The sequence below is a fragment of the Bos indicus x Bos taurus genome, chromosome 5 (genome assembly GCF_003369695.1).
Source record: "Bos indicus x Bos taurus breed Angus x Brahman F1 hybrid chromosome 5, Bos_hybrid_MaternalHap_v2.0, whole genome shotgun sequence".
Taxonomy (NCBI): domain Eukaryota; kingdom Metazoa; phylum Chordata; class Mammalia; order Artiodactyla; family Bovidae; genus Bos; species Bos indicus x Bos taurus.
In genome coordinates this window covers 8,267,242-8,293,352 of record NC_040080.1, presented here as the reverse complement: position 1 = coordinate 8,293,352, position 26,111 = coordinate 8,267,242, and the positions used below count along the sequence as shown (strand labels likewise).

General features: G+C 42.0%; 1 protein-coding gene across 4 annotated transcripts in view; it reads right to left on the bottom strand.

Annotated features, from left to right (window-relative positions):
- Positions 1-26,111, bottom strand: part of MRTFA (myocardin related transcription factor A) — a 211,562-nt gene that overhangs the window by 32,475 nt on the left and 152,976 nt on the right. For all 4 annotated transcript variants that reach the window (XM_027540708.1, XM_027540709.1, XM_027540710.1 and 1 more), the window contains one exon: positions 6,990-7,055. In XM_027540708.1, the coding sequence (XP_027396509.1) occupies positions 6,990-6,996 (7 nt within the window). In that variant the 5' untranslated portion in view covers positions 6,997-7,055. The remainder of the gene's footprint in view (positions 1-6,989; positions 7,056-26,111) is intronic.

Below are 26,111 nucleotides of genomic sequence, written 5' to 3'. Positions count from 1 at the left end.
AACTGCAGGCTTTGGAGGAGGTCTTTTTCTGAGCTCTTACTGGAAAGGGGTGCAGGTCAATCCTGTCCAGACTTTTCTGGCTCACAGGGAGAGCTATTCTGAGATGACCACACAGAGCTTCTGTGACTCCCAAGTGGACTGGAGCACACAGGCAAGGGCCGAGGCCCAGGGGAGAGCCCGCTCTCACCCAAACGCATCAGCTACGCAAGATCCTCTCAGAAAGAATGCCTCGAACACACTAACACTTCACTTCAAATCAAAACAAACAACATTTCCTTTCAGCCTACAATTCTGTCATCTTCCATCTTTATAATTTTTTAAAAAGCGAGCAATTTGTCTGCAAACTAGACCCTCATCTGCACTGGAATCACCACTGGGTCCCCGCTGGTGAACATTTCAGTCTCTTGGCAAGCTGCCCAGAAATTAAAAATATATACATTATTTCCAACCTATCCACTTACATGTTTTAAGAGAGATTAAAAAAAAAAAATTACCATGAAGAGGGCACGCTAATAAAAAGAGTCGTCCTGTTAATATTCAACCAAAAAGGGAGCAACCTTAACAGAGTACCATGTGTGGCTAGTGGTTCTCTGACTCTCAACGATTTTCAGCAAATTGCTCTTATTTTATTGGCTGTGCCTCAAGGCACATGGGATCTTACTTCCCCAAACAGGGATCAAATCCAGGCCCCTACAGTGGAACTGCAGAGTCTTCCTCTAGGGAAGTCCCTCAGCAAATGTTTTTTAATCCAAAAGTAGAGAGGAAAGTGAAATTAAGGAGAATTTTGTTTACTGAAGGACAGTTCCTGTGTCCAAACACTGGTTTTCACAGAAGTTAATGAGCTATATATATTAAAAGCTACTTTCAGATACCCAAATGGCAGATCCAAGCGAAAGCTCCACTCACTGCAAATAACACGGCCCGTATCTCAAAAGTAGGAACAACACATCATCTCATTTATCTCCAAAATTAACTGTGGGGTAGAGAAGCATTTTATTTTTTTCACGTATCTTATTGAAGTATAGTTGATTGACAATGTTGTGTTGTCTGGTGTGGAGCAAAGTGAATCAGTTATACACATATATATAATAGCTTACATCTGCCAATCCCAAACTCCCAGTCCATCTGTCCCTCGCCTCCCCGCTCCTTGGCAACCACAGGCCGTTGTCTACATCTGTGAGTCTGTTTGTTTCATTTGTGTCATGCTTCAGATTCCACAGAAAGTGACATCATATGGTATTTGCCTTTCTCTTTCTGACTTATTCTACTTAGTACGATAATCTCTAGGTTCATTAGTGTTGCTACAAAAGGCATCACTTCGTTCTTTTTTGTGGCTGAGTAGTATTCCAGGGTGTGTGCAGAATATCTTCTTTATCCATGTATCTGTTGATGGACATTTAAGGTTTTTTCCATGTTCAGATAAGAATTTTACAAAAGTAGAATTTGAATTCAGAAAAGTGAAATGAGTTGTCCAAAGTCACCTTGTTTCTAAGTGGCCGAATAAAGCCTAAAATCCTATTGTCTAATACTACAGCCACCACCCACATGTGACCATTTAAATTAATTAAAATTACATTAAAAAATTCAGTTCTTCACTCAAGCTAGCCACATTTAAGTGCTCAGGAGTACCTGTGGGTAGCGGCTAGTGTCACAGAATACTTCTACCAACACTGAAAGTGCCACTGGACAGGGCTGGTTTTGGGGGGGCTAGTTCTTTAGAATTCATGGAAACTTGGGGAAAAGATGCCATGGATCTCAGTATTTAATAAAGATGGACTGAGAGTTACAAAGTTAAATCACAGCTCCTTTCTTATTACAAGAAATTTTGAGGCCTGAGGTTGGTTTATCTTCTCAGGGGTTATGAACACCAAGAGTTATTTTTAAAAGAGCTTCACCAAAATGGATTTTATCCATATGTACTCAGGAAAGAAAATCTTGAAACAAGGTTTATATACCTTTGATGAAGAATAATATAAGGAATAATTCCCAAGTTACAAATAACAAAAATATTATTATTAAGAAGAAATTCAGCTACAGAGGAAAAGAGATCATAATAATTAACCCTGACACTTTCAGCCATTAAATAATCTTTTGTCAGAGTTTAGAAGAAATTTCTTCCTGGTACAGAGACTGCTATAGTCAGATGAACAGGAGATTTTCAGCTGACGTGGGACCCAGTAAAATGCCAGCTTAAGCAACTGGGTCTCTGTGCAGCACTTGGCCAACGCCAACAAGCTGAAGCTTGTCAAAGGGGTCGAACTACAGAACTGAAGGGTCAGGAGTCAAGATGTGGTAAAGCTTATTAAAAACAGCTGCAGGAACTCCATCACACGAGACCATTTTTTTTCCAGTTTCAATGTGAGAACATGGGGCCTACCAGCAGAGCCACAAACCAATCAAACGCACTGACCACTGGTTCACTTTCTCACCCAGCAGCAAGGCTGAGTGCCTCTCAGGGCCCAGGCTGATTGAGAGGCTTCTGGATCAACCCCGGCTGCCCTGAGTTGTGATGCCTTCACACTGTGTGTGTTTTCTCCCAACAATTCAGAAGAAAGTGTCACCAGGGGCAGTGGCTAGGTGCGCAGAAACACCATTTAAAATGAAAAACAAAACAAAACAAACAAACAAAAAAAACTCACCCAAGAAATACAGAGGGAAGTCCCTAACCTATTGGATATACAGACGATTTCCTCACGGGTTTGCCGAGGTACCGAGGCTTTGCTCCCATATGCATACGGGGCAATAATGAACTGGTGGGGGAACCGAGGCATCAGAAAAGTGACCTTTGCTTTTCTTCAAGGGCTCACAGGACAGTAACAGGAGGCTGAGAGGGAAGGACAAATGAGGCTCTTCTCTCATATCTAGGAAGATTACAGGAAATTTATCTGTCATTTGTTTGGGTCAGGAGAACGTCCATGTTCTCCTTTAAAAGGTTGTTCCTCTGCAGCAGCCCTGACTGCCAGAATATTTTTCTTAGTTTTCACCTTAACTTTCTGGCTTGTACAACTTCAAATGTCAGAGAGAAAGGCTGTGGGGAAAACTCTGTTTGGAAACAAAGTGAACCACACAGGACCCACCTCTTCTATGACTTTTCATCTGAAATACAGAGGCATTCCTTAATTTCTGGACTTGAACACCAGCTTCCTATCTGTGCCATTTCTCCTGTTCCCTCAAGATATGCAGAGCTTCAGACATCAGGAAAGAAAGCATAGGACCTAGAATATGTAATTCTTTGCTATCTGGCACTCTGCACTTGGTACGGTTTAAGTAGTGTTAAATTTGAGACACAGGTTTACATGATGAGAATGAGGGATTCTGAGAAATGACCCTATTTAAAAACACATTAGAAACCACAAACTTCTAGACCCCATAGTTCAGATGCCATGAGCAGAGCATATCAAGCAGTAGAAAGAGGTGTATGGGAATTGAGAGGCTCTTAGTGAAGTTGCTCAGTCGTGTCTGACTCTTTGCGACCCCATAGACTGTAGCCTACCAGGCTCCTCTGTCCATGGGATTTTCCAGGCAACAGTACTGGAGTGGGTTGCCATTTCCTTCTCCAAGAGATCTTCCCAACCCATGGCTCGAATCTGGGTCTCCCGCATTGTAGACAGACGCTTTACCGTCTGGGCCACCAGGGAAGTCCTTAAATCCCCTGAAATCTATGGGAAGGCCACTGCCCAACTTTGAACAATACGCAAAACTACCAACAACCCTGAAGGCAGGGCAGCCACTGAAAACATTGTGCCTTGCAGACATGATGTCCAGACTGGAAGCCAGAGACCCCTGTGGGAGCTGTGGGAATGCTCTGTGAAACAAGGTGGGTGGGTTTTTCTTCCCAGAGCTACAGAAGATCGGGACGAGATGAATTGGATAAAAGACATAAACAGAAACTGATGAGGCAGAACACGGCCATGACTACACTGCTCCTTTCCCCTGGTGTGAGGGTCTTTAACGACTTTCATAAGTTGTACAGGTAACTTAAACATAAAGGCACTTTTCAGAAACTCCTCAGGCCAGCGAGATGGAAGTGAAACAGGCACTTCAAACCAGACGCTATCTTTCCAGATCGCCCAGTCTTCAATAACCAACAAATTGCTGATCAGTTACGATTTGCCCCCAGCACTACTCACATTTTCTTTTGAAAGACGTGAGCAAAGGATGACCATGGAATTGGTGGGGGTGTCAGGGAGGCAGAGAATGTCCCAGATTATAACAGGAGTTACGGTAGTGGCGAGGGGCTGGGGTGAGGAAGTGGGGTTACTCAGAGGGTGAGGGGCTGGGAACCTCATCTTTGGGAACTCTGGGCCCCGTCTGCACCTCAGTTGGTAAGCTGAGGAGCAGGGCACTTCACACCTGGAGCTTTTCCTAGGCCTCAACACTCCCTCTCTCACAATCTGAGAGTTTGCTACCTACTTTCTTCACTGGAAAAGCTGAAAAACAAGCTGTGCCCATCGTTGAAGGTGGCTTGTGTTACAAGGGAAAACGCAATATTCTCACAGAAGCAGGGCGTTTCTATTCCTATAGGAAGGGCAGTTACTCTCACTTCACAGATGCAGAGAACCACCACTTAGAATATTTTCGAATCTGAGCTCCTGGGAGAACAGGAGTGTTGTTTCAAATTCCATGCCCAGAATTCCAACAAGTTTGCAGTTAAGTAGTATCTGTTTCTGTCTGTCTTTCATTCTCTCTTTCTCTCTCATACACATACCATTTTACAATTGGCTGTCTTCATTCATTCATTCATTCAGTGCCAGGTACTGGGGGCAGAAATATAAATAAGATATCTCCTCAAGGAGCTCACAGTCTAACTGGAGAGACAAACATCTAAGCAGATAACTGCAATATTCAAGCATCGTTTGTCTTAACAGCACAGAATACTGTAAGAAATGCGACACAATAAATCCTACTAAGCAGTTATCTCCAGTAGTCCCTGGTATCAAATGAAAGGCTGCAAAAAAAATGTAAGGCCCTCATCCTCTGAGTGGTTTTTAGATCCTGAACATACTACAGATTCTGAGAAGCAGCACTATGTTCCCAGAACTAGTACTGTAATCAGAGTCAGCACCCCACAGATCAGCACTGAACTGCTCTTTATGTTGTGTATGGGCAAATCCTACCACCCAGATAAACTGTTAAGTGTCTTAAGGGCAGGTCCCATGCTGAATATTTCTTTAATCTCTAGAGCACCTAGAATTATCACAAGCAAAAAGCAGACCCTAAACACAGGATGTCCTTGGCGAAAGGGACAATGAGACTGACACGGGGTGACTTGTTCCTCTACAAGGTTTGGAGACTGGCAGATTTGGAGTGTTTTATAAAAGCACACCACCACTCTACCTGAGCACATTAACAGACCCACACTTTAAGGACAAGAGTCCTTCACTGCAAGGTCAGAGGAGACAGCATGTGGGCAAATGGTTTGGTAGTTAACTGTAATTTTAAAAAAAATAAACTTGAGACTTGAATCTCCTGGCTGATGCTTAGGACAGAAACAGACCTCAGGATCTTTATACGTGCTATGAAGTTCCAGCTCTTAGAAATGGATCTGACATCCCCACGAGGTCAATCAGATCCTGTCTTCACTTACTTGAAAGTCTTCAATGGCTTCCCATTGCAGTCAGAGTAGAATCTACCTCCTCCGTGCGGTTGACAGGGCTCCAGTTCTGGCCCCGCCCAGCCTGCCTATCTTAGCTGGCCCTCACTCTGCCCTCACTCAGTAGGCCCAGCAACCATGGCTTCCTTGATGTGTTCAAACATGCCAGGCTCTTAACTGCGCTGGGCCCTCAGACTTGCTTTCCCTTCTTCCTGGGCCCTCTTCCTGCTTCTGAATGACTGACCCCAACTAACCCTTCAGATCTCAGCTCAGATATTTCCTTCTCGAGGAGGCCTTTCTTGACCAACTTCTTCAAAGTGATCCCCTCTCATCCCTGTTATCTGTTACTATGCCAACCGGTTACATTCACTTCAGAGCACTTACCATGTTCTGAAGCAACGGTGTTAGTGTACTTGTCTCCCTGTTTGTTATGTTATCAGTCTACTTAGTAAGTGCAAAACTCCTGAGAGCAGGAGCTGGGTTTATCTTGCTGCATCAGCAGGCACATACCAGTTAGCCAGATACTGTGAATGAATGAGTGAGTGAGAACTAGCAAGATACAGCGGCAGCAAGTTAGCAGGCACTGAGTTAAGGTTTAAAAAATTAAAACATCAGTCCTTCCACTATGAAGCTGGAAGTGGTAAATGATATATAAATTTTTATTTCATTCAGCTGTGCCCAAGTAGCAGGAACACACAAAGATAAAAAAACGAAGAGGGAGAGCCTAAGCTCTCCACAGATGACTCAAAAAGAAATGTCAAAAAGAGCAAAACCCTGCTGGTGTCAGCTTCCGCTTGTTTTATAAGGCTGCTGGTATTAAAGGCAAATTTTCTTACTTTGAATAGATTCCAAGATGGGTTTTATTTCTCCCGAGTGATGCGGTTCTGCACCGACCGAGCCCCGCCCTACAATACCCCATCAATGACTCCAGTTACACCAGGCTAGGGTATGTGAGGCTCTCACTCTAAACAAAACTGGGGCTGACTTGGAATACTAGGTGGGAAAGGGCCATCCCTCCCCAAGCACCCCAACATTCAGGCTAAACACACGAGGGGAGAGCGCTCCCTCACAGAACCCCAGCTCACGATCTGTTCCTCCTACAAAGGGAAGTGGCACAGGGCGGAGAAACCCTTTTAAAGGTGCAGCTCACAAGCTAAGGGTGATTCAATGGCACCCATAAGCCGAATGCTGTTTTTCTGAACTTGATCAATGAGCACAGGTCTCTTAACCATGGCCAAGTGAGAGGCCCTGAACTTGGGAAAGTGTGACAAAGAAAGGAGCGAAAAACGAGCCCGGTGGCCCTGTTTTCTGTTAGGTGCTTCCCGTGGCACACTGGGTACACACACCGAGTCCCCAGAGCACCTCCGTCAGAGGCTGAGAGGCAGGGGGTACTTACGCGGCATGATCCCTTGGCTCACCAGCTCCTCCCGAGTCCGGCGCTGCTGGAGCTTCAACTGCAGCACTGCAGGGCAGCAGAGAGAGAGGGGAGATGAAGGCTCAGGCAGCTGTTCCACCACAAAAGACACATTTTCAAATGCACAGAAAGCCTCGACACACAAGGGTGTAGTGTGAAACAAGGATCCCTGGTAACTGTGGCTGTAATTGCAGAAGTGGCCTGATACAGCAGGGCTTCCGTATTCTGCTGTGGGCGGCGAGAGGAAGTTGCGAAGGGTCTTGCAGGGCGATAACAATCCACAAAGTACCAGAGTCTTGCCTATTGCTCAAAACCTCCTACAACAAACACTGTGTCCTCCTCCAGGACTGAAAAAACACAAATTCTTAACTCAAAGAAAACATAATGAGGACCACTGCCCAGCAGAAAAGGCTTTTTCTAGCTGCTCTACGCCTTCCTCCTGGTGGTAAATGTTTATCACAGTTAAGTGTAGTGAGTTACAGATCAGGGAGTATTGGTTATTTGTAAAATCTTCTTTTTTGGATCTAAAAATTATACCTGTTTTCACCAAGCAATGCACTTCCCTCGGCCAGAAACTATTTTCCCATTAAGACAACTCTTCTCTGCCTCTTCCTCTGCACTTTGAGCCTTCTGTTGACGTGAAACACAAAGCTAGGTGATTCAAAGCACATCCGGGCCAGGGGAGGGTGATGAGGGGGTTTTCTCCTATTTCTACTCTGGCAACACCACCTGATGTAACAAGTTAATAGGAATTTTTTAGAGTTAAAAGCCAATTATCTTTATTTCAAATGTGAGTGAAACCTAAAGGTATTATTACCACTGCACACCATGCGGAATGACAAAGGCCTCCAATCAGAAGCGAAGTGAGAACATGTTCGGAAAAGGAAGATTGAGAGGATCTCACTGGCCAAGGGAAGTTCCTTTCTGTGATAAGTCTTCATTCTAAGGTCCTGCAAGTCCCATCTGAGGGCGACCTGTATCTATGTGGAATTGCATTACCCTAACGTCTGTCTTCCCCATCCACAAAGCAGTTTTAAGACGGCCTCCCCAGATGGCAGACCTGTAACCAGTCTCCTGACCACCTTCAAACCCAGCAGGTCCAAAACCTACTGCTTGTGCCTAGTCGCTCAGTCCTATCCGACTCTTTGTGACTCACTGGACTGCAGCCCGCCAGGCTCCTCTGTCCATGGGATTTTTCAGGCAAGAATACTGGAGTGGGTTGCCGTTTCTTTCTCCAGGGGATCTTCCCAGACCCTGGGATGGAACCTGTATCTCCAGTGTCTTCTGCATTGCAGGTAGATTCTTTACCTGCTGAGCCATCTCTTCCCCACCCAACTCCTCAAATCTAATCAACATTCCATCCTTTTTCTCTTTAATGGTATCACCATCCTCCTCCCCAGTACTAACACTAAAATTTTTAAGCCAACTTCAACTCTGCTACCTCCTTACACTCCTATTTTATCAAGTTTACTGCATCTTCTCATGCTGCAGTGATAGCACTGGATCTTCCCAACCCAGGGATTGAACCCCAGTCTCCTGCATTATAGACAGATTCTTACCATCTGAGCCACCAGGGAAGCCCTCACCCATTCTAAGTCACCACAATCCGGATTGTCCAATTACTCACAATTCACTTCACCTGGAAATGCCCACCTCATCACTTCTTCACCTGACCTTCCCAACTGAGAATTACTCCAGGCCTCCGATGAACTACCTTGTATCTGTTATAAAAAGTATAGAGATATTTTGCCCTGTGTAATACTTACCCCCAAATAATGTAAACTCCTGGAGGACAGGGAATGTATCTTATTAATCTATGATGCTCTCCCAACCAATAGTACTCAATACACAGTAGGTATTTGACAATTTGTTTCTTAAATTGAACTGCATCTCTAAATGATGATACATACAGTCAGAGAAATCTAAATAGGAGGGTATTATTATCATTTACAAATTAACACTGTTAAAATTAAGAAAGCCTTGCAGAATAAAAGATAAAAGTGGCAACAGTCACACTAATAGCTAACACTGATAGAACCAATGGACAGAACAGGTATTATTATCCTACTTTACAGGCAAGGAAAATGAGGCCCAGAGAGATTAAGTAATTTCCCTAAGGTTATCCACTAATAGAGGTACAACAGGTTCGGAACTCAAGCATTCTGATTCCAGAACCTGGGCTCCCCACTTCTCTGTTTCTCCAGGGTCTCCTGAAAGCCTGTGCTGCTAAGATAACAGGCTCGGAATGTGATTGCCTGGGTTCATTCTGTGCCAAGACAGACAAAGGGGCTGAGGGACATAGATGATTCAGGCCAGGGACAAAGAAGTCTAGGAGATCAGCTTCAGTAAAATAAATTTAAATTAAGAACTTGATTTCAGAATAAATTATAGATCAGCAGCAACAGTAATAATAAAATTGTAAGAGGAATCATTGAGTGTTGCTACGTGTCAGTCCTATATTAAATGACTGACATACTTAAAAAAAAAAAAAAAAAGCCCTGTGGGGATATTACAATTATTATCTCCATTTTACAGATGGAAAAACTAAGGACCAAACCTTTAAACTTTTGCCTTAGGTCAAATGGCTCAAAAGTGCAGGAACTAGGATTCACATCAGGTCTCTGTGATTCTAAAGTGAAGGGAAATACTTAATACTGTGCCATATGTTTCCTTGGAAGAAAGAGGAGGGCCAGGCAGAATAAAGTAAGAGGGGAAAGGGGAATCTGTTAGCTTTTACAGTGTTTCTAAGGCCCAGTGTAAGATGAGTTACTGGAAAATGATTAAATGTATCAAACTTGTTTCATTTCAGAGAACAGGGAAACCTAATGCAGTAAGTCTGAACACTTCAAAAAAACAATAATGAATGAAAAATACGTCTATTATCCAAGAATAGTTCTGAAATAGCAATGCGCGCCTTTCCAAAAACCCATATACAGATAGGGCCATAAGGAATCCATTATGCAAACTTCTTGACTGAAAAACTTCTTGCTTCATGAAAGCAAAAGGTTAAGTCTATGATTCATGGAGTTTAGTTGCTTTTTTTTTAAATGGCTCTAGTTCAAAGGGGAAGATTCATCTAATAAACCTTTTCTATCTCAAACTAAGTGAAATTAAAGTTCAGTTATCTGAAAATTCCATTTGTGCCTCTCAGCAGTTAATACCAAACTCTAGTCTAATCTGCAATCTGACCAAGTTTCCCATTCATGTAACAGAATTAACCCTGTGTCAGTATGCCCTGGGTACTGCTACAACCTGATAGCAGGTATGTATTATTTCATACATTGCATAATCCCTGCTCACTCTAACAATGTTTGTAAGGAGGAAAATAAGCAGCAAATTCAGAATTATGGTGTACGGTATCTGTTTGGCTGTGTATATATACAACAATCCTTCTTCTGAGATGTCTGACCACAAAGAAACAGTATTTACATGAATTTCCCCTTTCCTTAGTCTATCTTAATTCCTCTTAATTCTAAGCAGTCTAAATAAAACGCCTTTATGTTTCTAGGCCTTGGGATTATTCATTTTAGAAGAAATCATTCAATAATTTAAATACCATAAGAGTCATATATTATGTATTCACTGCAAAAGATACTCAGATCAGGAGCACATTTAAGAGACCATAATTTAATACACAACCACCCTCACCAAGATAAAGCTAACACTAGTTCAAGTGATTATTTTCAAACACAGTGCTAGATCAAGGCAATTTTTAAAAGTAGGAATGCGATAAATTCTATGTTAGTGTATATCACCATTTAGATTTCCTCTCCAGTCCCCAAGTCAATAAAAAACTAAACAAAAATACCTATTTATGTACAAGCACGAGTCTTTATACTTTCACTGTTACCGAATTCCACAAATTTAATATAGCATCTGGTTTTAAATGCATCTGTGCAAGCAGCCTATTATCTACAGATGAACAGATGTCTTTGAAGCTGATGCCTGGTGAATCAGCTGAGCTGCCTGCCAGTAAAGGGTTCAAAGAAAAGAAACAAACCAGAAAGTGGGAACCTGAGCTTCTCCATCCCCATGAAAAGAACCAAGTTTTCAACCTATTTCAAATAAAGGTGATCAACTGCTATTTGAACAACTGGCTACTCAGGAAATTAGAGCAAGGGGAGGAACCTGACGTTCTTCTGCCCGGTAAGACCATAAAGGTATGCCAATGGTATTCAAGGGCTGATGCCCAAGGACTGAATGTATCAAACAATTGAATCTATCAGGTGGTATACTCCCAAGTCTGGCTCTGTGGCTCCCACTGGTCAGAAGTTCTGTATTTTACTGGGAAGGGAGATGTGCAGCTCAGCAGGTTGCTCCTACCTCATTTGTATTCACCCATTACTGGTTTCCCCAAGACTTCTAGAATAGGGAGGGGAAGTGTGAGTTATGAGGGAAATAGAAGAGAAGAGCAAAGAATTAGTACAGGAATAACTGGGAAAGAGCAAAACCCCTCCCCGTGTACCATCCTTGCTCAGGACAAAGACCTCTTCAACGAAGAATCTGACTGCAGGAACGTCCCATTACCTCGGCTCTGTCACAAACACCGATAAATCTTTTTCTCCCTTCTTTAAATCTGGATATGAAACTTTAAACATAATCAAAAGACCATGAATTTGACTGCAGCTTTTCAGAATATTTATGTTACGAAAAGGCTCCAAAATAAACTTGTTGATTTTGGGAATAAAGGAAATGCTCCTTGACTAGATATTACAAGTTAGCCCAAAAAGTCACTGCTGTATTAGAAATTCAGTGAGGTTTATATGCTTGAAGAGAGCAAAAGGCAAACAAGCCTTCTCAAAAATCTTTTCTCCCCACCCCAAAACCCCACTAAGATATCTGACTCTAAGCCATGGAGGTTCTCATAGTTCCAAGGAGGATACAGAAACCCAGAAATGACCAACTGACAGACTGGCCTGGTTGGAGTTGAGTCTGAAATTATGAGTTTTCATGAGGATGAAAAGTGATCGCCATAGTAAGATACTAAAATAAAAAGGACGAATACACTAGAAAATAAATTAGATGTCATTCCTGGTATTCCTAAGATACAACTAATACTAGAAGATTTCTCCATTTTAATTCAACTTCATGATACTTACATGATTTAGAATAAAGAATGTTTGATTTATCTACTCATGAATTACAATCAACCTCGTTCTTGATAATGAACAAATATGCAGAAAATCTACAAGAACGTCAAGACTCGAACAATACACTCCACCCAACAACCACAGAACACAGATTCTTCTCAAGCATACATGGAACGGGCTCTAGGACAGATCATATACTAGGCCATAAAACGACTTTCAATACGGTTAAATGAATTTAAATGATACAAAGTACATTCTTTGACTACAATGAAATTAAATTAGAAACTAACAATAGAAGAAAATCCGAGAAATTCAAAAATATAGAGAAATTAAATAACACACTCTTAAATCAGATTGATTATATTCTTTGCAGCCAAAGATAGACAAGCTCTAAACGGTCAGCAAAAACAAGATCGGGAGCTGACTGTGGCTCAGATCATGAACTCCTTATTGCCAAATTCAGACTTAAATTGAAGAAAGTAGGGAAAACCACTAGACCATTCAGGTATGACCTACATCAAATCCCTTACGATTATACAGTGGAAGTGGGAAATAGATTTAAGGGACTAGATCTGATAGAGTGCTTGATGAACTATGGATGGAGGTTGGTGACAATGTACAGGAGACAGGGATCAAGACCATCCCCAGGAAAAAGAAATGCAAAAAAACAAAATGGCTGTCTGAGGAGGCCTTACAAATAGCTGTGAAAAGAAGAGAAGTGAAAAGCAAAGAAGAAAAGGAAAGATATACCCATTTGAATGCAGTTCCAAAGAACAGCAAGGAGAGATAAGAAAGCCTTCCTCAGCGATCAATGCAAAGAAATAGAGGAAAACAATAGAATGGGAAAGACTAGAGATCTCTTCAAGAAAATTAGAGATATCAAGGGAACATTTCATGCAAAGATGGGCTCAATAAAGGACAGAAATGGTATGGACCTAACAGAAGCAGAAGATATTAAGAAGAGGTGGCAAGAATACACAGAAGAACTGTACAAAAAAGATCTTCACAACCCAGATAATAACGATGGTGTGATCACTCACACTCACCTAGAGCCAGACATCCTGGACTGTGAGGTCAAGTGGGCCTTAGGAAGCATCACTATGAACAAAGCTAGTGGAGGTCATAGAATTCCAGTTGAGCTATTTCAAATCCTGAAAGATGATGCTGTGAAAGTGCTGCACTCAGTATGCCAGCAAATTTGGAAAACTCAGCAACGGCCACAAGACTGGAAAAGGTCAGAGTTCATCCCAATCCCAAAGAAAGGCAATGCCAAAGAACGCTCAAACTACTGCAAAATTGCACTCGTCTCACACACTAAAGTAATACTCAAAATTCTCCAAGCCAGGTTTCAGCAATACGTGAACTGTGAACCTCCAGATGTTCAAGCTGGTTTTAGAAAAGGCAGAGGAACCAGAGATCAAATTGCCAACATCTGTTGGATCATCGAAAAAGCATGAGAGTTTCAGAAAAACATCTATTTCTGATTTATTGACTATGCCAAAGCCTTTGACTGTGTGGATCACAATAAACTGTGGAAAATTCTCAAAGAGATGGGAATACCAGACCACCTGACCTGCCTCTTGAGAACTCTGTATGCAGGTCAGGAAGCAACAGTTAGAACTGGACATGGAACAACAGACTGGTTCCAAATTGGAAAAGGAGTACGTCAAGGCTGTATACTGTTGCCCTGCTTATTTAACTTATATGCAGAGTACATCATGAGAAACGCTGGGCTGGAGGAAGCACAAGCTGGAATCAAGATTGCAGGGGGAAATATCAATAACCTCAGATATGCGGATGACACCACCCTATGGCAGAAAGCAAAGAACTAAAGAGCCTCTTGATGAAAGTGAAAGTGGAGAGTGAAAAAGTTGGCTTAAAGCTCAACATTCAGAAAACTAAGATCATGGCGTTTGGTTCCATGACTTCATGGCAAATAGATGGGGAAACAGTGGAAACAGAGATTTTATTTTGGGGGGCTCCAAAATCACTGCAGATGGTGACTGCAGCTATGGAATTAAAACATGCTTGCTCCTTGGAAGAAAAGCTATGAACAACCTAATCAGCATATTAAAAAGCAGAGACATTACTTTGCCAACAAAGATCCGTCTAGGCAAAGCTGTGGTTCTTCCAGTAGTCATGTATGGATGTGAGAGTTGGACTATAAAGAAAGCTGAGTGCCGAAGAATTGATGCTTTCAAATTATGATGTTGGAGAAGACTTTTGTGAGTCCCTTGGACTCCAAGGAGATCCAACCAGTCCATCCTAAAGGAGATCAGTCCTGGGTGTTCATTGGAAGGACTGACGTTGAAGCTGAAACTCCAATATTTTGGCCACCTGATGTGAAGAACTGACTCCTTGAAAAAGACCCTGTTGCTGGGAATGATTGAAGGCAGCAGGAGAAGAGGAGAAGAGAGGATGAGATTGTTGGATGGCATCACCAACTCAATGGAGATGAGTTTGGGTAAACTCGGAGTTGGTGATGGACAGGGAGGGCTGGCGTGCTGCAGTCCATGGCATCGCAAAGAGTCAGACACGACTGAGCAACTGAAATCATGAAATAGCCAATGGGTCAAAGGAAAAATAATAGAGACATTAGAAAGTATTTTGAACTGAACATATAAAAATTTATGGGCTATATATCTAAACTAATGCTTAGAGGGAAATTCATAGATTTAAATGTTTGTATGAAAATAGAAGGAAGACTTCAAACTCATGCTATAAAGAAAAACTTCACTATCAGAAGCTAGAAAAGAAGTGCAACTAAACCCAAGTAAGCAGAAGAATGAAAGTTAAATGAAAGTTAAATGGAAGTTGGACACGCAAAAGTTGTGTCCGACTCTTTGCAACGCCGTGGACTGCAGCACGCCAGCCCTCCCTGTCCATCACCAACTCCCAGAGTTTACCCAAACTCATCTCCATTGAGTCGGTGATGCCACTGCTTTAAATTATAAAGCAATTGTGTAGAAAATAGAGAAAACCAATAGAACCAAAAATTTGCTGTTTACAAAGATTAACAAAATTGATAAATGTTTAGTTAGAACAACCAAGAAAAGAGAGAGAAAATCAGGAATGTAGGAGGAGACATTATCACCAACTATAGAAATTAACAAAGTTAACAGAGATACCATGAAGAACCACATGTCAACAAATTAGATAACTCAGATAAAGTGGACCAGTTCCTAGACTGGCACAGACTATTGACATTGATAAAAAAAAAAAAAAAAAAAAAAAAAACCCAAAAAACAGAATATCCAGACAGACGTATAAAAAGCAGAGATTGACTTGTTAATTTAAAATCTTCCTCAAAAGAAAATTCAGGCTCAGATGGCTTCACTGGCAAATTTTACCAAAAATTTAACAGAAGAATTAGTAATAATCCTTTAAGAACTCTTTCAGAAAACAGAGAAAGGAACACTTTCCAACTAACTCTATTAGTTACTCTGATACCAAAGCCAGAAAGAGACCACAACAAAACTACAGAACAACACAGCTTATAAATACTGACACAAAAATTCTCAACAAAATATTAGAAAGCAGAAGCCAGGACTAGAACCAAATATGCTGAATTTTTATCCTTGCATTATTTCCCCATTCCAGTGATTCGCAACACTTACTTCACAAATAAAATTATCTGAGAATTTTTAAAATTTACTTATTTTTTACAGTAGGTCCTTGTGTTATCTATTTTAAATTCAGCAGTGTGTATCTGTCAATCGCAAACTCCCAACCTATCCCTCCTCCCCACCCTTCCCCACCCCTCAACCATAAGTTCATGGATAACGTTTTTAATTGGTCTGGAGTGAGGCTTGGGAATCAGGGTTTTTCAAAAACTTGCCACGTGATTCTAATGCAGCGTCAGGTTAAGAACTGCTGCCCCATTTAATGATAGTTTGGTCTAACTTAAATTCACTTTACTCTGGAAAATTAAACATGCTGCATCCATGTTCATGATGCCAATCATAAATCAGGTTGAGTATCTAGTACTTGAGCTGGGTGAGCTGACGTGTGTGTTCAGTCGTGTCTGACTCTGTGACCCCATGGACTGTAGCCCAGGGATCAAACCCGAGTCTTTTATGTCTCCTGCACTGGGAGGTGGATTCTTTACCACTGCGACACCTGGAAAACCCAAGTAACTAGTATTAAGCAGATTTAATTCACCTTTCTTTTGACAGTCCCAATTAAGTGCTTTTAAAGCACATCATGGGCTTCCTAGGTAGCTTAGTAGTAAAGAGTATGGTCACCAACGCAGTCCATGGGGTTGCCAAAGTCGATACAATGACTTAGCGACTGAACGACAACAAAGTACATCATCTTTTGTTGTGCACTGAACAATGTTCAGTGTTTTTAAGTTAAAAATTTTGTTTCAGATTTATTTAAAAGTTTGTAACAGGAGAGGACTCCCATTTTCTAACACATTTCTTCTGGAAAAATTATTTGTCATTTTTAAAAATTGTATTTCATTATTATTTATGACATTGGTTTGTTTTCTGTCATACATCAACATGAATTAACCATAGGTGTACATATGTCCCCTCCTCCCTGAACCTCCCTTCCACCTCCCCACCCTTTCCCACTCCTCCAGGTTGTTACAGAGCCCCAGTTTAAGTTCCCTGAGTCATTCGGCAAACTTCCATTGGCCATCTGTTTTACACATGTAGTGATTATGCTTGCATGCTGCTCTCTCCATTCATTTCACCTTCTCTTTCCGCGTCCCTGCCCTTCTCCACAAGTCTGTTCTCCATGTCTGCGTCACCACGGCTTCCCTGTTAAGTTCATCAGTATCATTTTTCTAGATTCCATATTTATGCTTTAATATACAATATTTGTTTTTATCTGACTTATTTCACTCTGTATAACTGGCTCTAGGTTCATCCACCCCATCGGAACTGACTCAAATGCGTTCCTTTTATGGCTGAGTAGTATTCCATTGTACATATGTACTACAGCTTCTTTATCCATTCATCTGTCGATGGATATCTAGGTTGCTTCCATGTCCTAGCTACTGTAAACAGCGCTGCAACGAACACTGGGGTACATGTGTTCTCTACTATTGAAGGTTTGTCAAAGGGAAAAGAATGGTGAAAGAACCACCTCAGAGAGAGAAAATCTGGTCTCTCTCGACTCGTTTCTGTGAGTCTTTGATCTAAATCTAATGCACTTGATATGATGTAATATCTCCTAAGTTCTATTCTGAACACAGCCTAGCACGTTTAGAATATTGTTACAACTAATTTTAGATAGTATATATTCTTACTCCAAATTCTGTTCCTTCTATAAATCCCCAAAGTCTGATTTCATAATAACTGGTACATTTTTTTCTCCTCATTAACGTTCAGATATCAATCCCAGAAGAAATACACAAATACAATTCAGTTCAGCAATAGATAACACCACCCCTAGCTTCAAACTGGAGAATGTGTTTTACTGGGAAGACGAGAGAAGGAACAATGTAGGTTTTATGAGCAAGCTTAGCATGCTCATAATTAGAAAATTCATCTCTGCAGCAGTGAATTATACTGATGCTATTGGTGTATTTTTGTTTGTTTTTGTAAATTATTTATTTTAATTGGAGGCTAATTACAATACTGTAGTGGTTTTTACCATACATTCACATGAATCAGCCATGGGTGTACATGTGTCCCCCACTGGTGTATTTTTATACTTCAGTTTATTCTATAAATTGCAAAATCACCCAAATAGTAAAAACACATCACCCATCACTGAAAACCAGACTATTCTCTGTATGCTCACTCGTTTCATTATTAGAATATATGAGTAAAGGTAGGTGAAGGTGTTTATGTCAATTACATCTCAATTTTTAAATTATTTTTAAAAGTAAGTGAAGGTACCCCCCAAGGAGGGTATTTATTCCTCATTTCTGCTGCCTGGGTTATTTTACAGCATCACCTCCAAAATAGTGATTGGGGGTCAGGATGAGCAAAGAGTTCTCCTCCATGCATTCTCTCATGCACTTACCTAACATATTTACTAAATAAATATGTTAGGGTCTGGGCTAGTAGGCTGGATACAACTATGGTCTCTGCTCACATAAAGCTTTCAGTCCAGTGGGAAACAAGACATCAAACTGCACATACGTAAGTACAAGTTGTAATTAACGTTTTATAAGAAAGAATAAAGAATGAAGGATTCAGACTCTGGAATCCACAGTTACTTCTTTAATATTCTGCGATAACTAACGTTCCACCTCTCCTCTTCACTGTGACAGTCAATTATCTAAGATACTAACACTCCGTGAGAAACAGAGACCTCAGGGTAAGCTGTCTTAAAATAAGTTAAGACATAGTTTCATTTATTCACTTTACATATATTTGCTTAGCTGCTTGAGGGCTCACACATTTGTTGGTGAGCATGCCTATGTACTTCATATTCGTGCCTTATTCAGTTATTCCTCAGCTCCTTGTCAAAACTTTCCTTGGCGTTCACTCAAAAAATCTGAGGATCTACTGCCTGTGCCAGACACTGAGCTTGCTGGGGGGATAAAGTAGCCACTAGACAGAGTCTCTGCCTTCAGTGGCTGTTTGAGGGCAATAACCATCAAATAGGTGTGCATAAGAGTGAAGAGTATTTTCAAATAAAACATCACTCAGACACCACATCCCAACCAAGTGGTTTGATGGGGCCCACAATTCAATTCATGCGTTCAAACATTATTCTGTACTCTCAAAGCTAGGGCTGGGTGCTAGAAATACAGACATGGTTCTCATGCTCGAGGAATCTTAAGTCTAATGAGGGAAAAATGGTCTCAAAAGTGAATAATTACGATGCAATGAGAAAGATATTGATGTAATATAGATTTTTACTTAAGTCACAGGAAAATGCAACTTTAGCTAGCACACATGCCCTACTACTGGGGCCCCTGACAATTTCCAAGTCATTTGGCCTCATGTGTGATACACGTGTGCATAAATAATAAAAAAGGAAGTGCTGGTTTCTTAAAAACTCAAATAGTTATGTATTTGTAGGTGCCAAGGGAATACAAAGGTGACGCTACCCGACGCTGGAAGTCACGGAGAAAGAGAAACAAGAGGCTTTCTACGTGGGGTAGGACAAGTGTGGACTGACGTTTCAAGTAATTTTCTGATATCATTCCCAAAAGTACCATTCCTGTGGGCCCCTATTTACTGCAGCCTCTTCTAAGTCCTTCCTGCAGACGCTACAGAGATGTGACAGACAGGGGGAGGCCTCTGCGCCCCACTGCTCTCCCCTGCCTCTCTGCGTCCTGGCTCTCAACTTCTGCCCCGTCCTACAGCATCCCTGCAATGTTTTCTTCTCCTGCTCCTTATACAGAGTTTTTCAAGCTTTCTAGACCATTTCATGATTTTCTTCCTTCAACTTGGAATATCAGCCTGAACAGTTAGCACAGTGTGAGTGAAGTCGCTCAGTTGCGTCTGACTCTTTGAGACCCCATGGACTGTAGCATACAAGGCTCTTCCATCCATGGGATTTTCCAGGCAAGGGTACTGGAGTGGGTTGCCATTTCCATCTCCAGAGGATCTTCCCGACCCAGGGATCGAACCCGGGTCTCCCACATTGCAGGCAGATGCTTTACCATCTGAGCCACCAGGGAAGCCTAGCATAGTGTACGTGGCACTAAAAATGTATTTCTGGCCTGTGCTTTTAATGTAAACAACAGTATTTTAAACAGTACTAACCTTTAAGGGTAGACCCAAAACATGGAAGAATGGGAAGGCAGGGGTTCCAGTACTGGCTCTGCTGCTACCTAATCAAGTCACTGGATTTCTTTTTAGCCTCAATTTTTCTCACTGTAATACAATTTGGTAAAATAACTCCTGCCCTTTGAAGCTCCAAAAAACCTCATGTATGTGAAAAGTGGAACACATGTATACCTGTGGTGGATTCATTTTGATATTTGGCAAAACTAATACAATTATGTAAAGTTTAAAAATAAAATAAAATTAAAAAAAAAAAAAAACCATATCACAGACTATAAATGTCTCACTAGAGGTCTTTACATCAGATAGCTTTTCTCTTGGACAGGAGCAAGAACTGCTAGGAGTGTAACCTAGTACCATACCCCCAAAGAGAAACTCTATTTTGCAGAGTAAAAGGGCCTTATATAAAAACCTCCTTGTTTAAAACCACACCCCAAGTTGTGTGGGGCAGGAGGGAGGGGGAGAGGGAAGAGGAGGGGAGAACTGCTTCCTTCTGGAAGGCTTCTGGAAGGCAGTTCTGGGACACGCAGTGAGTGAAGCAGCACGCTCTGTTCCCGGACTCCAGACGACCTGGTACGCATAAGGAGTGAGAGACAGAGAAAGGCAGAAGAATCAGCACTCATTCATTAATAAAATTAAATGTACAGTAAGTGTTCAAAGCACGTGCCTGAAATTCTGAGCTGTCAATACCAAGACAGTGGTTAACGGACCCAGAAGGGTCCCTTTATTTGTTGCCAGAGAAAGAAGGACCTGCTAAAAGTCAGATACGGAGTAAAGACAAAAAGGAGGAGGTAGAGGTGAGAGAAGGAAAAGTTGATTTTCTCTGAGATCCTACTGATCCACCATCTAAAAATCATATGGCCAAATGCACTGCGGTATTCCAGACTGGATCTTGGAACAGAAAAAGGAGATGAGTGGGAAAACAAATGAGATCTAAATAAAGCGTGGAGTTTACTTAGCAGTGTAACCAATGTTAATCTTAGTTTTGACAAATGCACCACAGGTATGCAAGATGCTAACATTTGGGGCAGCCAGTGAACGGTATACGAGAGCTCCCTGTTCCATCTGTGCAACCTTTCTGTAAGTGCAAAATTATTCTGAAACAAAAAGCTTACTTCAGAAACCCATGACTTTGACTCTCCTTTCAGAGAGATGTATGAATCAGTTATGAAAACATATTCAGGGTCAGGGTTTTCAAACTGAAATGCTACCATGTGTTGGACAGAAAGAAATGACTAATTCCTATAAACGATTGGTTGTAACAAATAACAGTCTAATAAATTCAAATTATAAAATGATTTGTGGCATAAACAAATACAATAAACAATGGAACGTTGAAGACTTGAAGACAGGAATACCTAATTCTTTAAAAACTACACATACCAAAATCACTATTTTAGCGATATGCTCATTCAACCCTTTCAAAATCCCACAAATGTCTCATCTCTCTAAACAGTGTGTAAATATGACTTAATATGTAATGTTGATGAAATATGTAAATATGATCTCTCAAATAATCTGCTTTAGAAATCAGAAATAATATTATCAAAAAAAGATAAATATCTTCTATTTAATCTGAATACCAGCAGAGAGACAGGCAGTGATGAGGTATTCTCCTGGGCTGGTAAATCTGGTAATTTACAAAAGATAAGCTTGTGAAAATTTAACTTGAACTACTGAAGTATGAAAAATAAAAGGGCTCTGTATTGTGTAATAATACTTATAAAATGGTGGAAACACGCATGCATCATCTTATTTAATTCTTGAAACAAAGCTATGTGGAAGATGTTATAATTATACTATTTGTAGATGAGAAAATTGAACCTTAGGGAAATTAAGCAATTACTCAAGGTCATAGGGTAGGTAAAGGGTAGAGAGCAGGAACTGGAGCCCAGCTCTATCTCAACCGACAAGCTGAGCTTGTGACCACTACTACATATTGTGCTTCTCTTCTTCCACAACACACACCAGTTCCACACTTTTAAAAATGACACTGTATTAGTAATGTTATCTGCATGAGTGACTGGAAAAAAATGATCTATATTCTTATGAACCAGGGGAAAGTCCAGGTGATTTCAGCTAATAGCATATGGCATTCCAGAACTCCAGAATTGAAAAGGCTCCCTCTATTCAAATTCCAACAGAAACAGAGACTATAGATAACAGTGGTCACTTGTAAAGCTCATTCAAAGGGGCTCCTCCCAGAGGTGGGAGGCAGTCGGGTAGGATCCCAGAGAACTCCACAGGCCCACTTTCCACTTGGAGCTCAAATGTGGGAACATCCATGCTGAACAGGCAGAGAGTACCTGCTTCCTGGTACAATTACCTCTCTGCAACCTGCCAGGGGCTCTTTCCTGGTACTAGGGAGGTTCTGGGTTGACTCATTCATTCATTAATCAAACTAATATTTATCAGGCACCTACTATGCGCTAGGCACTGTGTCAGGTGATATAGCAGTAACATGGACAGATGGCATCCCTGCCCTCACACAGTGTATGTTCTACTGTGGAAAACATAGTAAATAAGTTATATAACTTACAGTGGACATTATATGAAGAAAAATACAGTAGAATAAAAGGAAAGAGAGAGAGGTTGGGTGGTCATTTTATACTGAGTTCACAGGCAAGGCCCTTCTGAGGAGACAGATGCAGAAATCTAAATAATATGAGAAACCATGAAAAGATCTGGAGAAAAGAGTATTCCAGGCAACAAAAATAGCAAATGCAAAGGTACCAAAGTTAGAAAAGACTTGTCTTGAGAAAGAAACTGAGACTTAAGAAATGAATTGAACACACTGAACTTTACTATGCAGTCACTGAGTTGGGTACCCTACTACAAGGACTCATTCAATCTCGGCAGCTACTTAAGGTACGTACTGCCTCTATTTTATAGATGAAGAAGAAGAGGTTCAAAGAGGTTAATTACTGTTTGCACAGCTAGTAAGAGGTAGAGCCAGAGTTCAAACACAAGTTGGTCTGATCCCAAAGTCTGTGCTTTTTCTATTACATCATATTTAATGCCAGAGTCATGGCAAAAATACTAATAATTACATATAAGTAAGCAAATAAATTAAACTCCCACGTCCTCAAAAACCTGAGGCTCACCATTTCATTTTGGGTAGCTGCTCATCACACCCCTGAAGTGATCTTTTCTAACTGCAGCAGACAGATTGCAAACTGCCAGCCACTTCAATGTCTCCAGTCTCTTGCCGGAGGATCAACAAGGCAGTGCTCAAACGACCCACCACAGAAGACCTGAGAATAACGTGTACTTGCACCACACGTCTGAAAGATGGAGATAAACTGGGAATGTGCTTCCTTTAGACTGGCAGAGCCATCTGAACAAGCCCTTCCAGCTTTAAAGGCACCAGGAACAGCACTTTTCCTGTCACGTTAGTTCTGCACGTTCACCCAGAAAACATGGGCTGCTTCAAATTTCACTTGCTATTTCCCTGCCGTATAACTGGTGGGGGCTTCCCAGGCGGCTCAGTGGTAAGGAACCTGCCTATAATGCAGGAGATGCAGGAGACGTGGGTTCGATCCCTGGGTCGGGAAGATTCCCCTGGAGGAGGAGGGCTTGGCAACCTACTCCAGTATCCTTGCCTGGAGACTCCCATGGACAGAGGAGCCTGGCGGGCTACAGTCCATAGGGTCACAAAGAGTTGGATGTGACTGAAGTGACCGAGCATGCATGCCCTGTGTAACTGGTGCTGACATGTGCACCCAACTTTGCTGTGGGCAGGCGAACAGATTCAAAACTTGGAACAGGGTAGTTCTTCCACAGCAAGCCAGAAGTGAGCCCAAAAAGTTTTCTCTTAAAACTATATGAGAGCATTTATTCCTTCTGTATCTTTATAATACGGATTTGAAAACACACAACATGGTGGGATAATCATGACTGTGATAAAGGAGGCCATCAATCTTAAGGGAAATCAACCCTGGATATTCACTGGAAGGACTGACGCTGAAGCTGAAGCTCAAGTATTCTGGTCACCTGAGGCAAATAGCCAACTCACTGGAAAAGTCCTGATGTGGGAAAGATTGAGGGCAGAAGGAGAAAAGGGTGTTAGAGGATGAGATGGCTGGATGGCGTCACTGATGCAATGGACATGGAGCTGGGCAAACTTTGGGAGATGGTGAGGGGCAGGTAGGCCCCTCATGGCGTGCTGCAGTCCCTGGGGTCACAAAGAGTAGGACACAACTGGGCAACTGAACAACAGCAGCAAAATTCTTTTCTGCAGAAGAACGAGATCCATAAAATTAAATTTCATGTAGTATATGAGGTGTGAAAGCTACAACTCTATCAGCTAAAATCGTTGGAAGAGTTAAAATTCTCAAGATCAGAAAAGTCAGTCTATTAAAATACAGTAGCCCATCTAACTACTGTAGGATTTTCCCATGCCCCATCCCCCCAGGCTTACTTAGTAAAGACATCACAAAAGTAAATGTGTAAGTAACTCTAAGGGCGGTCTAAGGGTTGTTAGGAGAACTACAACTCTGTATTTCCTGAAGTTTCTGTGGTCAGGTTTGCAAGTGGAGCATTTCATTACTGCAGGTTTTACACAGAATTTTACGAAACAAACCTGCATTAAGTTAAAGCAGAACTGAAATCCATGCCTTCTGGCCACTTCAGGAATGATTTCTCTCTGTTTTCCCATCACAGAAACCTCCTTTTAATTTAGATGTTTGGCTCTTCAACATATACAATGGGTCAGAGGGGACAGTGCAGCTCCAAAGCTAAAATGGAAGTAGAATGCAAAGGGACCAACCGATTACCCAGTGACCACACACCGCACCTTCTAGCATGATTCTGAGTGACGGCAGAGGGTGCCACGCCTTTTAGCAGAATGCTTATTTTTAAATTATCCCGGATACCAGCTTATAGCTTCCTTCCTCCTGCACTTTCGAATCGTCCCAGCATGAATAACATCCCTCCCTAAGAAGTCTCCTTGTAGTTGTTTCAGAAAAGTGCATTCGACGTGTTTGACACACTGTGTGATACACAAGCAAGACCCCTCTGTCTCTGGCTTTTCTGCCTCTCTGGGGCATGAAAGCAACCAGAACTACAGCAACAGCTGGGGATCATTAAACCAACAGAAATAGCTTCGGAGACTCCACTGGTGAGTGACTGGGGGGAGGAGAGGCTCAGTATCAGATTAAAACAAATCAAAAGGGCAACAGGAAAAGGGCGGGGAGAGGGGTAAGGTGAAGCCCAAGTTGTGTATCACACCCCAATTTCCTTTACACAGTCCAAGGGATGCACCAAAGCAAAATAAAGGGACGGGGGGCTGCAGCCTCATTGAGCCCCACCTATTCTCGGATGGAAGGTTGAGTCAAACCTAAAAATGCGGGTCAATGACGACAGGCTGGGGGAGGGCCAGGGGGAGCTGCAGCATCACAAAGGCTAACCTGGGTCACCCCCAATCTGCAGGAACCACTAGAGGATGTGAGACAGTTCTGGGGCTGTGCAGACAATGAAAATCAACTCCACGATGGAGCAGGGGCAAGGGGATGAGTGTATGTGCCAACCCCTAGGTAGACTCGGAGACCAAACCAAGTCCCAGGGCATCCCCTCAAGCGGGGAGGACCAGACGCTGGATGAAACGCAGGCCCGCAGGCTGTCCGCTCCAGAGCACAGCCACGCCTCCAATGCTAGCTCTGGAGCCTGGCCGGCCTCCGAAGGTCGGTGCAGGAATGTGCCATCTGCCTGGCCCCGTGCCCGAGTGTGCTCAGCACATATCTGAATGCCCCAGAAGAGCTTTCAGTAGGTGGCCCCACGGGAGTGCACTTGCATATCCTGATCCATACCTCAAAGTCTGGTTAGTCCCGGGATCCGCGGGGTAGCCTCTGCAGCTCCCCACTTGCTAGCCTACACTTTTATCACTAAGGCCGCTCTCACCAAGGCATGCTCTTTATAACTAATCTTACAGGACTGCAGCTTCAGACAGTTTCCCCCACCTGCAAGCCTGAACAGGAAGTGATTCGATTGCAGATATTAGGACTGCAACTCTCTTTGGCAAGAGCATTTAGTAACTGTGAGATTGCGTGAACTTCGGCTGAACATTTTATTTGATGCAGCTAATGATTTACTAGAGAAGGCTCCAGGCTGATGGCTGTTCTCAGCAAAAAGCAACCAGTACCCTATCCTCCTTCAAGAATGGACTGCTCCTTTTCTAACCCATAAACCTTGTAAGAACATATCCTAATACATATTTCCAAAACCTGGTTTTCTATAATGAGTTAAAAAAAAAAAAAAACTCAGAATAGTTGACTCATTCTGAATATTTTAAGTATTAAGAAGGGTAGAAGATACACAAA